Source organism: Dunckerocampus dactyliophorus, chromosome 9 (assembly GCF_027744805.1).
Source record: "Dunckerocampus dactyliophorus isolate RoL2022-P2 chromosome 9, RoL_Ddac_1.1, whole genome shotgun sequence".
In the NCBI taxonomy this organism is placed as follows: domain Eukaryota; kingdom Metazoa; phylum Chordata; class Actinopteri; order Syngnathiformes; family Syngnathidae; genus Dunckerocampus; species Dunckerocampus dactyliophorus.
In genome coordinates, this window is record NC_072827.1 from 22513373 (window position 1) to 22527483 (window position 14111).

The 14111-nt window shown below is 40.6% G+C and overlaps 1 protein-coding gene across 5 annotated transcripts in view; it reads right to left on the reverse strand.

Moving 5' to 3' along the window:
* col8a1a (collagen, type VIII, alpha 1a) overlaps nucleotides 1-14111 on the reverse strand; it is a 50514-nt gene that overhangs the window by 16801 nt on the left and 19602 nt on the right. For 3 of the 5 annotated variants that reach the window (XM_054786356.1, XM_054786355.1, XM_054786352.1), the window contains exon 2: nucleotides 13439-13579. The exons of 1 other annotated variant lie outside the window; for it this stretch is intronic. Coding sequence is in view for 1 of the 4 variants with exons in the window: in XM_054786352.1 (XP_054642327.1) it covers nucleotides 13439-13579 (141 nt within the window). In the remaining 3 variants the exon portion in view is untranslated. Of the gene's footprint in view, nucleotides 1-13438; nucleotides 13580-13641; nucleotides 13694-14111 lie in introns of those variants that run through there. One more of the 5 variants, XM_054786357.1, reaches the window with a different exon arrangement.

Sequence of the window (14111 nt, forward strand, 5' to 3'; positions counted from 1 at the left end):
AGAAAGCTTACTACTACATATGCTGCTGTTTTGGGACATGTGGGGAGTGGGTGGTCTGCAGATAGTGTCTCATAAAGAAGCAGTCTGTCTACCTTTAAAGTCACTTATGGCAGCATGGATGGCCAGCGTAACTGGCGCATATTCGTGGCACACTCCAGTCAGTGTCTAGCCCGTACTGATGAAAGCAGTGAGTCAGTGAGGAAGTATTTACACTGCTCTCTCTTCTCACCAAACTGCTGCTCTTGCCTCCACGGCGTACATGTGACAGTTTGGCTTCACCTTCCTGCACGCTCACCAAACATTTCAATGCCTATTTGCTTTCATTCACATGTGGTGCACACTGGGGCGGGGGCTCATGCGGAATAGGAAGTTCCGGAATATGCATTAAAGTTCTAATCATAGCCTCCTATGTAGAAGGCCAGGAACCATATTGGACAACCCCAAACTTTAGGGCCATGTGATTTCAATCATCCAATCACAGAAGACAGGTAAACAGAACAATGGAAGAGTTATCATTCCACACATCAAAATAAATTCTGATATCATGACATATCATCATAACAAACACAAGCATAATAAAATAAATAATAACTGAATAAAACTAACACCATTTGAAAAAAATATCATGGAAACAATAACATTTTGAGAAAAAAAATCTGGTTTGGGCTCATCCAAAATACAAATAATAAAATAAGTGTTGGTCTTTTTTGGGATTAGAAAAAAAAAATCAACAAAATTATTACAATTGTTTTATTTAAAAAAAATATATCTTGTTGTGTAAATATTGGAGATACAGTACATGCTTTTCTGTTCGTGATGGGAAAGTAACATAAACAATCTAATATGGCTGAAACATAGCCAGAAAATATCCAAAATGTGGGAATTATTTCAAAGTGGCTTATGTTTTGAACAAATTGTTCCATCTTCTGCATTCCTGTGAACTTCCCATGTGAAGGTAACAATTGCAGAAATGTTGCAATGTCAACGTCCAACACATTTCAAGATATTGAGTTAGAATGTAATCATTTGAAAATAAAATACATTATCAATAAAAGCATATATGGTGTAAGGAAGGTGAGCGCTTACCTTTGTGGGTCGGTTTTATGACGAAATAATCACAGCAGTAAGACTAAGCGAGAGACAGTGGGAGAGAGATAGGGGGAAAAAAAGCAGCAGGATGGTGGACCCCTCTGAGGGAACCCTGAGATATGTGCTCATAACAGATGTCCACCTTGTGGACACAGCTTATATCTGCTGCTGGGTGGAGCCACAAGGACGGGTGGGGCCAGCGAGACAGCCTGAGAACGGGACGGGGGGTGTAGGGGGATAAATGAGTGGCAATGGCTGAAAAAAAACCTATTAGAGGCACAAAAACATATTTCTCAGCTGAGCACGCACACGAAGATAAAGACTAATTTTGTCCCCCTAGTTTATGTCATCTAATGGCCACAGAATGCCTTAAACAGTGGCACAGTGGGCACATTGTTTGGCCTCACCTGTTCTGGCACGCGGCGAAGGAAAATCCAAGCAGACCACAAAGCAAGCATGTGTCCCACACAGTGTATGTACTCGCTACTAACTAAATAATCAGATGTGGCGACTTTGTCATATGTTATTGCTAATGAAGCTGCAAACACCCAAAGTACAAAAATTAAGTCATAAATGGCGTGCTTGGATAAAGGGGTATGTGGAGCACCACGGCAGCTCCAAATATGGACTTTTTTCAGGACAAATGTGCCTGAATAGTCGCACACAAACATGCAAAACATGAATCAATCACGTGATACTTTAGCAAATCTGGGACGACTTTAGCGTACCTCGCGAGACCAGCAAAGAATAACTGCAGAAAAAGACAAGCAGGATGTCACAAGAATACAAGGTTGAGTTAGGATGTTGATGGGGACAAATCCTCAGTGTAAAAACATTATTACCGTAATTTCTGGTGTGTAAGCCTCTTGAACCCTGTGGCTTACACAGCGCTGTGGCTAATTCATGGCTAAGTTCTAATCTTGTGACATCTCCTTTACTTCAGAACTACTACTAACTGGTAAAATACTGTGCCACATGCGAGTCAGTGAGAAAACGGTAGCTCCTTCTTTGGCAGGAGCCAATCAGAAGCTATCAGTGCACTCACGACGAGCTTGTCAACCCATTGAAAATTGCAGGATGTCATTATATATAACAGTATAACAATATAACAGTCTGACTCACGGTGTCATCTTACAAAGAACACTAAAGTCATCACACAGCAACTTAACACTCAAAGGGTATACAAACATGTACCAATACGGGTTTCAAATGAAAAAAATAAAACGTTTTTCCATAATGCGTTGCATCTAAGCAATGCATTCATCGGTGCCTGCCGGGGCGCTGTGATGATGTCAGCCACCCTCTGTGCTCCTCTGGCTCCCCCTAGTGGACAGAGGCAACATTGCAGCGCCATTCTTCCATCCATCCATTTTCTATGCTGCTTGTCCTCGAATGAAATGCTTTGCTCGGACGCAATGCATTATGGGAAAACCTTAAAATAGTTGCTTTTTTCCCCATTCTAAACTTATATTGGTACGTGTTTGTATGTTTAGTGTTCTTTCTAAGATGACACTGTGAGTTAGACTGTTATCTTGAGTAATGACCTCCTGCAATTTCCGATGGGTTGACAAGTTCGTCGTGAGTTTTTTCATAGCTCAGTGTCTCGAGACTTGGGGGCATCTCGGGACACTTTAGCATTAGGGTTAACTGCACGTGTGGAAGTTGCAGACTCGCAGCTGGAGACTTACTGCAACGTTGAGCATGGATGTTAACGGGGAACAAATGAGTTAACATTAACTACTAGCTGCTATTTAGCGAGCTGCAACTTTAGCAAATCTCATGAGACTTTAGCAAAGGGTTAAGAGCACATGTGTTCAGAAGAACAGGTAGACGCGGACTTGCAGCTGGAGACATCGTAACATTGAGCTAGGACAGGGTGGCCAACCAGTCAGAGATCAAGAGCCACATTTTTTACTGTGTTACTGCAAAGAGCCACATCATACACATGAACATCATTCCCTCCTCACACACGTACCTTTGCTCAGCCAGATTTATGTGACTGCGAAGTTCAGTCCCTTTCAGAAATTCCAGGCCGATGTAAGCGTGGAGTGAGCTGAAGTGTCGCTGAAGATTTGAAGCTTTGAAATGCGATAAAGACGCCTGACACAAAAGGCAGAGTGGCTTGCCGTTGCGCTCGACAAAAAAATATGAGCTCTCCCACTCTGGTACAAATTATTTTCTCTAAAGATTGCGATCCGACTGGGAAGCTATTTTCATTCAATGTGCCTGAAAGCAAAAATACCGAAAAAACTCTAGCAAAGCACACACTACCGTAATGAATTCAAGCAAAGCGTGCACGCAAATACCGTAATGAGAACGGGCAAAGAGCTGCATGCTGCTCGAGAGCCGCGGGTTCGCCACCCCTGAGCTAGGATGTTAACAAGGGACAAATGAGCTAACGTTAGCTGCTAATCACTAGTTAGCTAGCCGCACACAACCAATTTTCATAAGATTTTAGTGTAAAAAAACCTTGTTGTTTTTATGTCTGAACACAAAATAATTTATTGTTGTATTTCATTGCAACCAGAAGTCAGTCATGTTTTTTATTACACAGTATGTCCATTTTTGTGTGATTGCTAGAAAAAGAAAAACACTGTGTACCATATCTCCAAGTTGTTTTGTTGTGTTTTAATCCTAAACACAAAAAATAGCAACAGATAAAAAAAATGTAAATAAATTTGCTTTCAACCAAAACATGAATACAAATGTTTTTATTTTATTTTTCTTTTTTTCCATCATGTATCTGCAAAGTTTTTTGGGGTTGTTTTTTTATTTTATCCTTCGGACAATAGAAATTAATATAAATATATATTTTTTCAAGCACTAAAAAAAACACAACTTCAAATGCTTTTGTCTTTAACCACAACATGAACCAAAACATTTCCAAATATTTACATTAAGTAACATAAAAAGTTATATGCCTTTAACGCTTAACTTCTTTTTGCACTTGCATGGCCTTTGAGAAAATCTAATGTTACTTAAAATATTCCCTGATATCAGTTATATCATTTTTTTGGTGAAAAGTTCCGAACGTCATTATCATCCGTTGTATCCAAATGGTAAAAAAACACCATCCCTGCCCTCACAGCTGTCATGGAGAAAGTGTGAAGCGCTGAATCGGCGTGACGCGTTGCTAGAAAGACGCCCCACTAAAAATAAATCTTCCTTCCTCACAGCTTCTTTGTTGCCCTTTGACGACAGACAACTTTTCCACCTGTCATTGGCCTGGCAGCCCACCCACCACCACTATTCATTGTGTGCTGACAGCATGGCAGCACACTCATCATCTCATTCATTTAAATCTCATTAAAGCAGCTTGTCAGACTGACCTACGGTTTGTGTGTGTGTGTGTGTGTCTGCCCGAGAGAGGTGCGCAGGTTTCATGCGGTTTTTAAAGTGACACGCTGGTGCAAAAGGGTGGATGTCCTGTTCCTGTCTCCAACAGCCAAGTGTCATGTTAGTCAGTTTACTGGCTTTTTAGCAAATCCCTCAGCACTGTCAGCCTTCACACCATTTGCAACACATCAGTCATCCCTCCCAACAACATGTCAGTCACAACAAGGCTATTGTGCGTCCTCAACAGGTATTTCCATCGTATGTGGGGATTTATATGCTATGCTACGATGTATCGGTCCGCGTTTTTTGGGCAACAGAATCTCCCAGCATTCGCCTGTAGTTTCTAAGGCAGAGGTATCCAAAATCCAGCCCAGGGGCCATTTGCGGCACATGTTTGTTGTTTTTTTTTTTTTTTTGCCTGCAGCAGTTAAAAAAACATGCGTGGCCAACATTACAAAAAATGGGTGCCATAGTGAAAAGACAACAAATAAAAAGGCTACAAAAAAAAAGCATATAAAAAGGTAGTCATCCTGTTAGTAATAAAAAAAAAATCACATTATTCTAGAATCATTGATTAAAATCTTAGATTAAAAAAATAATAATTAAAAAAAGCATATTCAAGTATAACTTATATAAAATTGCAGATTAACAAACGTAATCATCTAAATCATCCAAAACCGCAGTATGATTGCCTTTAATTGACTATCAAAAACACTATTCTGGAATTATTTGTTAAAAGTAATCCATCATTGACTACAGTGCTGTTCAAAGTCCGGCTGGGGGGCCATTTGAAGCCAACAGCTCGTCTCTGCACACCATTTTTGTTGCGCTTCCTGGTTAGAAAGCAAGAGCAGGGCTAGAGTCAATAGTTTTTATTTCAAGTGGTGATGTTCCACCACCCACCCTGCCATACAAACACATATAAATGCATTAAATGCCCAAGAAACCCCTCCTAACACGCGCACACACACACACACACACACACTTTAAGTTGTGGTGTGAAAGGCACACGATAGCCAGGAGGTAATGGGCTGTGTGTGTGTTTGCCCTTGTGCTTCAATTCTCTTCCTGTTCCATTAATGAAGCATCATAGGATCTGCTACGAGGGTCTGTAACCATGCGGCATGCACCTGTGCCACTGCTGCATAACAAAGCAGAGCCAGCATGCAGATTTAGGTCTGGAATTATGGAAATGGAGATTTTTCAATTGGGAAATAAATAACCCATCATGAGGGGAACATTTTGACGCTGGAATGCTTTGAATCAGTCAAGGCATTTGCATCTCCTAACAATTCTCCATTTAAATGGGAATTTTTGGCATGGGAAATGTAAAATTACAGAAAAAGTAGCCAAGATGTCTCAAATGAGATGAACACATTGATGTTGAAATCACTTGAATCGATTGAGGAATGGGGAACGAGTAATTTAATAGTAATTTTTGTCACAGAAATATGAGACCTTAAGGAAAAAGTAGGACTTGCGAAATACACAAGCCAACGTTTACTGAACAAGCTGAACATTACGACGTTGCAATAGTTTGAATCAGTGAAAATGTGGAGGAAAAAAAGCCCAATATTTTTGGAAATTGTGTGAAAAAGTTTTAGATAAATGTGAAATATACAATCTAATAGGTTGGGAATGGGACTAAAACTTTGTGTGAGCTAAATTGTGAATGCTGAGAATGTTTTCGCCTGGCATAAAGTTCAAATGAATGAAGGGCTATTAGGGCTACTTATTCCATCATACTTATCACAGCATATCATAGCAATCCCCTGATCCCCTGAATTAACTAAAACAGGAGAGAGGAGGAGAAAAGAGAGGAGGAGGAGGAGAAAACCCCCCAATTCCGCTCCTATGGGAGAGTACGGTGTGGGACTGGCACAAAACCTCGGCAACATAGGCACGAATAAACAGACTTTACAACATGAACTTGAAGACTTGCACCAGGGGAGGGCGAAAAGGGAGTGGATGTGACAGCCAGCCACAGCGGTACAACCATGTTCGGCGCGTGTGAGGACCCCGCCCGCCAGCACCTGGGTGATGAGGCGACGAGGACGTGGGATGTAATGTTGATGACTTCAGTGGCGTATTTTTCATGAAAATCCCAAATTGGACTGTATCGATTTCTATTCGGCACTCTAGCAGTCTCAATTCTCATTCTGAAGACCAAAGACATTTGAGGCTTCTTCAATTTCTTCTTTTGTCTTCTCTGCTGAAACCTGAAACCAGTCAAATTATTTTGTCCTATATCTCCTATCTCCTTCTCCAAGTGGTGGCAGTTCTTAAACAAGGGGATACCAATACTGAATGGGGTCGTTTTAAGGGGAACCCAAAGGGACTGGCCGCCCGCCTGACCATCCCCTATGCTGCTGGTTATGGCAGATATGGTTTGGTTAATTTCCTTTTACTACCCTCCATTGTTCCTCTGGGTTAGCTTAGAGTGACCCGGCGTCAGAAAAGGAAGGTCAAGGTTCACTGTTGTGGCCACCAGGGTAAAAGTTCAAAATAGTAAAAGTGTAAATAACAGCAAGCTGATCACACACTCGTTGAAAGGCCTTGTAGGTAGAACCTTGATTTACTTGTATATCTTTAATGATTTGTTCATCTCCTTGAATTTGGCTACTGGTGCAGCATTCTTCCTCTTTCACCCTTCTGCTTTTTCATTCTCAATATATTGGTCATTTTTAAGGCTAATTGTACAAAACTTGGCCAGGACTTATTTTTTTAAATGAATATTTTAAAAATCCAATGATATTGCAAGACTTATTGAATAGGAAATTTGCATATATGCCTGCAGTCTTGACTGTCGGGACCAATTTGGTCCCATGGACTCCCATATATTTTTGATATGCCGCAATCCTGACATATTCTAATGCTTTTCCCATCCATCCATTCATCCATTTTCTTCTGCGTATCCAGGTCCGGGTCGAGCGGGCAAGCAATCTCAGTTGGGAAGTCCAGACTTCTCGGTCTCCGGCCACCTCTTCCAGTTCTACTGGGAGGACACCAAGGTGTTTCCAGGCCAGCAGTGAGACATGATCCCTCCAGTGTGTCCTAGGTCTGCCCCGGGGCTTCCTCCCAGCTGGCATGCCCGCAACACCTCACCAGGGAGGCATCCAACCCACCTCAACTGTCTCCTCTCAATGTAAAAGAGCAGTGGTTCTCCTCTGAGCTCCTCCCAGATGGCCGAGCCCAGATGACCTTTTCCCATGAATACCAAATAAATGTAAGCCTTATGAGTTTGTAAAATAAAAAGGCAGAAAACTTAAAATATATAAAACCAGTCTGGTTCAATGTTTAGGCCTGAAGTTTTTTCAAAGATCTGATGCAGTAAAAGTGGGAATTGTTTTTGTTCACTTTATGAGAGGGAGTGTTTTGGGGTGTATGGGTAAAATGTGTAACCTGAAGGATTAAAGAAACCAAAGATGTCGATGGTATACATTTGGAAGACTTGCCATGATTTAAACTCTTTCCAAACTTCTTTGTTTCTTTGACAGCCTGCATGGCCACCTTGCCATGTTTACACTGCATGTCTACACCACCCGTTTGCACTGCACATTCCACCATTGCCTCATGGTGAGGATGGAGTAAAAGAATGAGAACAAACTCAGATGTCGTAAACTGAGAAATGTGATTACGGGTGGAGAACGAGCGTCACAGCCCCGGGATTCATTGGATGCTGAGTTGCTGCGGCGATGGCCTGGTTATCTCCAGCAATAAGACTGTAAAATGCTAACTTTGTCTAGTCAGACAAATGTTTACAGTTGCCGTGCTGCATGGAAGTCTTTACGCACATTTTGTATGGTGCACAAAAGCAAAGTGCGCAAGGTTTGAAAAGTGGAGGTCACCCAAAATAGTCTGTGAAAGCTGGTGACCCGGAGCAACACATAAAACGTGGAGCAGATTGCTGTGTACATGACTACAGTACAGTGAATGGAAACGTGTTATGGAGAAGGCAATTTGGGACTGATGGCAGGCATTCACACTTGTGGTTCGGTACTCTGGACCCTACCAAAAATTATTTTTTTTTCACTCGATGTGCACTTTGGTGCAGTTCGCTTAGTGTTCACACTGGTATTTTTGTCATGGGACCAAAGGCTGCACGGTAAAGAACATAAGCATAAAGGAAGGACTTGATTGGCCAGCTTTTGTGACATATTATATGACATAACTCAGCTACTAGTCAAATTTAAATAAATAGGTTATTTTTATATTTTGACATAGTTACCCACTTACAGTAGATTTCATAATAAGCTTCTAAAATATACTTTTAAAGAGCACTGTAAATGGAGGGAGAGTGCAGAGCAGACAAACAGCACTTCCAATGCATTTTCTCTCACATATTTGTCTTTTCTGCATGCTTTTTGCTGTCTTTTTAACACTGGTCTGTGCAGCATTCACATTTGAGCTGAAGTGAACTGAACCACATCAGAGTTCACTTGCAACATGCCTCTAAAAGTCGCACAAATGTCGTCATGGGTGATGTCAGTACAATATATTGCACAAGACCTCATCAAAACATGTGTTTTGGTTTTTTTGTGCCTCTTTTGCAACACTTGTTCCAAAAGTATCAGCAACCTCAATAAGGTGTGTGCTTCTTTTTACACTTGTGTGACAAATGCCGTAAATGCTCCAGTTAACGCCTCTATTCAATTTACAGCATTCTCCTATAGCCGCCGGGTGCATGGTTTACAAAAGCAAATAACCACAGGGGTCACTGATTAGGTAAAAATACATTGGCATGACAAGCAATGGCTGTAGGTAACCTCCTGATGTAGTTCTTCTTATTAACTCCAAGAATGGCAGTGGCTGCTTTTGAAACAATCAGGATTGGTCAGCATCCAAGCAGCTTTATCTACCTCTGCATACGCTTTAAAATGCATGTGACTCATGCGCATTATTCTGCTACGCCATACAGTTGTTTACAATGAACTCATCAGCGTTTGATCCTTACCTCTATCTACAACATTGGTTCTGTTGCTGCTGTGTTGTGTCTCAAAGTCGCACAGCACTCCTGTAATAGTGGATCCTTAAAAAGTGCTTGTGTTTTAATTCACGACGTCATGACTTGATGTGTGACTATATTATCCAAGTCTTTAACTTTAAGTCATTCTGGCATGTAAAGAGAATTTCTACATGCAATAAAATGTGGTTTATGTGGGGACTATTTCACATAATAAGCACAATGAAACACGATTAGCAGTTCTGGTTCCAAAAGTCAACATCCATGGCCTCTCAATGAGCAGTAGTGAGACCTCCCTCCACCCTGCATGTTGGCTTTAGACAAGGCTTCACACAGCAGTGTCGCGCCATACACTGCACACATAAGCTTACACATGCCTCTCGTGCAAAGTCTCTTCGTTCCCTGTTAAAAAGCACACTTACACACAGTACCCACAATCCTTTGCCTCAATCAACAGACTGTAACATTCCAGTCTCGCAACCCCCCTCCGATGACATCAGCTCACAGTGAGAAAGCGTTTTTTTTCCCTGTTGTTGTTGTTTTTAAAAGGCACCGTCTTAGCCAAGAAATATAAAGGAAATCACACATTTTAACAACAGCTAACTGTGCCACTCCTCATGGAAGTTACTCCTACTACTTAAGAGGCCAAGCTGTATTGAAAATGGATGAATGGATGGACTTACTAATGTAAAATGATATATAGAGTTTTTATGATGTGAATTTGTTCAAGTATTTTAAGTATATTGTATATCAATATTTTGTGCCCGATAGAGATTTGAACATTTTACTTAATTTAATGTGCATAGTTGTATATTTGTTGAATTTTACATATGCCTACGTGCACATTATGATTCGGTTACAGTATTTCATTTTATTTGTGTCATTTTACTACAGGCTCAAGTATATTTAATTCAATGCACGTAACCAAAATAAAAAAATTATAAAAATATTTTTAAATCGTATTTATTTTATTGTAGTCCTTTATGTACAGGTCATTTTTCTAATTATTCATTCTGTTATTTTATTAGTGGTAGATGTATTTCGCAATTTACAAAACTGCGTAGTACTAGAAATACTTGTCGTGGTCGTTATTTAAATCAGAATGTATCTACTGGAAATACTCCAGTTAATGCCTCTCTTCAAGCCCGATCACAGAACATTGGCACTGACATCTGTGGCTGTAGGCAAGCTTTATCTACCTCTGCTTGCCTTTTAAAATGATGCTACTCAGGTGATATTGTGTTACATTTACAATGAACTGAACAGCACTATTAATGCTGGCTGAACAGTTTGCTTCTTTACGCTATGACAGCATTATCTAGGTTGCTGCTGTGTTGTGCAATACACTTGTTAATAAATGACCATGTGGACAAAGGCAGATGTGTTTTCCTTGTCACTTCATCATGCACCCCAAATTGTTATTAAAGCTATAAAATGGATTGGTTTTATATGATACAAATTCAGCCTAATTATCGCCTGCTTCCAATGCCCGGTCGTCTTTGGAACCATCATTTGTAATCTGGGTCTGGAGCTGTTTGGGAATTCCTGTTTTCGGAGTTTCGCATGCAGTGGATAATCCCAAACCACTTGTACATATCACACATATGTACAGAAGCGCCCCATGGCACTGTGGTACATTCACAACTTGTCAAGGACACAGACGCAACGGTCATACACTGAGAGAGACGCACAGTCTGTGGACAGCTGACATGTTTGATGGTGTGTTTGGAGACAACATGTTGGCAGACACATGTGTAAAACATGCATTACAACATTGGTGGAGTCGAACCTATCCCGGTTGACGACAGGCCAGATGCACTCACAGACAGACAGAAGCGTACCTACATGCAACATTTGTGCAAGCCACATAAAGGACGCTGGGTCGACCATCTAATTAGCAGCAAAAATAATGTGTATTAACATCTGTGACTAGAGCAGGATGTTTAGAAACCTGAAGGTTGGCGATCCGCACTTCCTCCGTCCCTGTCACTATTGTTGTGTGGTAGTTTACCACCACAGGTCTGTGAAGCACTTTGGGTACCTTGTAGTAAGGCGCTATATAAATATCATACATTATTATTATAAAAGTGTAGAATACAATAAATACATAATACATAATAAATAAATAATCCCTCGTTTATCACGGTTAATTGGTTCCAGAACTGACCGTGATAAGTGAATTTCCGCAAAGTATGAGTCCTTATTTATAAATTAAATATTTTCTTAGAACATAGAAAACCTGTTTACAACCTTCTAAATACGTTTTTTTTACATTATTAGAGCCCTCTAGACATGAAATGTTTCTGCAAAAAAATCCACAAGAAATCCTTTATTCCAGTTGCAGTAACTATCTTAAATAGTGCCCGGTAGCACTGTTATTCTTTTATTGTAGTATTTTTTTTTTTTTTGTGACTTATGTTTTTGTTGTGTGTTTTATATTGTACTTCATTGTGAGAGAATTTTTATAAGCCGTGTTGGAAGACAAATTTCTGTTCTATAGAACAGACAATAAAGTTCTATTCTATTCTATTCTGTTCTATTCTAATAACATCCCTATAGTCACCTGTACACTTGTATTACCCAGTATACATAAGTGTAAATAAGACATAAGTGTAAATAAGCCATTTAAGACACAAATAAGACTTGTGCTGGTGTGTGTTACTAAAAATGTGTTCCCCTCTGCAATCCTGGCCACATAATATAATTTGATTCTGAGCACACTTAAATGCAGCAAATTGTACTTTAAATAAATGAGTTACCATCGTTTACGCGCTATGTTTGAGGGCCCTAATTATGATGTTGTTATTATTGTGCCTGTTGCAAGATAATTCAAACCTGCAATGAAAGCATGTTGTTTCAAGTCTGGTGCTTGTCTCACTGAGCAATTGCTGACGCCATCGTACATGCCGAATGCAGGAAATGCAAACAAATGGGCTGTATTAGCAACTGATGTGAAACAGAAAGGGAAATAAGCTTTGTTTCTTCCTACTCCTTTTTGGACATGTGGAACTGTGAATTGCAATATGTGATGTATTCCAATGTAATCTTGAACATGCATACGTTCAAGATCAAATTAAAGCATTACCATTGCTGCTATGTTGCGCAATATACTTCCAAATCATTATTAAAGTTTAAAAATTGTGCTTGTACAGTATAATCAGTTTTCAAATTTGGGAAATAACAGCCTCTCACCAATGATCACCCTCCTCTTAGCTAGATATCCTTCTCCAGAGGTTACACAATTACGTTTGTTGTTGTTGTTGTTGTTGTGTTCTTTATGATGATGTTATGTGTTAATGTGAAAGTCATGCAAACTCATCAGCGCTAGTAATGCTGCTCCTTACTGCTATTACAGCATTGGTTCTGTTGATACTGTGTTGTACTTGTTCATAAAAAGATCACGTGGTCAAAGAGAGGTTAATAAAAAACAAAAAATGGTGGGCTTCGGCACAATACTGTACAGAACATGTATTCCACAGACTGCAAACAAATGGCCTTTACGCATCTTTAAAAAAATAAAATGAAATAAATAAAAAGGTGTGCCTGCGTGTGACTTCACATGTTTTCCTACGTTTGTGCCAACTCTTGCCTTTTGATGGCAGGTGAGGACATGTGTCTATCAATCGACACCGTGATTTATGATTTCGCCGTGCTATGTTATATGCGTGGACCGTGACAAACAAGTCACGCTATTAGGTTTCACACATTCGCGGTTTCACATTCGGAGGTATCACTCTGACCCTGATTTTGCTTTTTAGCCTGCAGCGCTGGACTGAAAGACATGAAGTTGTATTTGTGGGTTAAAGGCCATGGTACAGGGCCATAAACACAGGTGCTTGCTGAAAGGCATTGTGGGTAGGCTATTCTGCAGGGAGGTGTTAGTATGCAAGGAATGCTCATAGGAGTCGGTGTTGACCCGGGACAAACAGCATGGCATGCTGGGACGCACGCAGCATGGCGACAAGGAAAAGACCTGGATCGTCTGCTGGCTTTTGTAAGTGTCACAAAGTGGCTCTGAGGAGGATACAGTAAAAAATCAGTACGTCTCACCTATTTCCATCCATCCATCCATCCATCTTCTCTGCCGCTTGTCCTCACTAGGGTCACGGGTATGCTGGAGCCCTTCGCAAATGACTTCGGGCGAGAGGCGGGGTGCACCCTGGACTGGTTGCCAGTCAATCGCAATCTCATCTATTTATGAGAAAACATATGAGAAACATTTTAGACAAAATAGGAACTAAAATGAGGCTGACCTGAGAGTCTCAAGTGTATCTCCTGAGCTGTTCAAGCTTTGAGCAGTAAAATGTTCCTCTGGAGAGCGTTCTTGCTTTGACATAAAACAATCATTGCTCAGAAAAGAGTTGACTGCCCTGTGTGTATTTTTTTGATGCCACTGCTAATGTTAGCCGCTAGCGCTATCTGCGTGTTGACTGTCGAGAACGTCATTAGCTGTGAGACAAGAGTAATTTGGCTCCATTGTTCATGTTATCTGCTAGGGCTAGCCACAATATGGGTTTTTTTATGCTAATGTTAGCTGCTTGTACTGCGGCAGTTTGCAGGCTTGCACATTGTTCGCTATGACCATAAGTATTTTAACATCACCGTTAGTGTTAGCCTGGCGAGCGTGTTGTTAGCTGTAGGACTGAGTATTTTAACATCACGCCGCCAGCGCTAGCCGCCATGGTTATTTTTAGGCACTGTTAATATTAGCCACTAGCTTTGT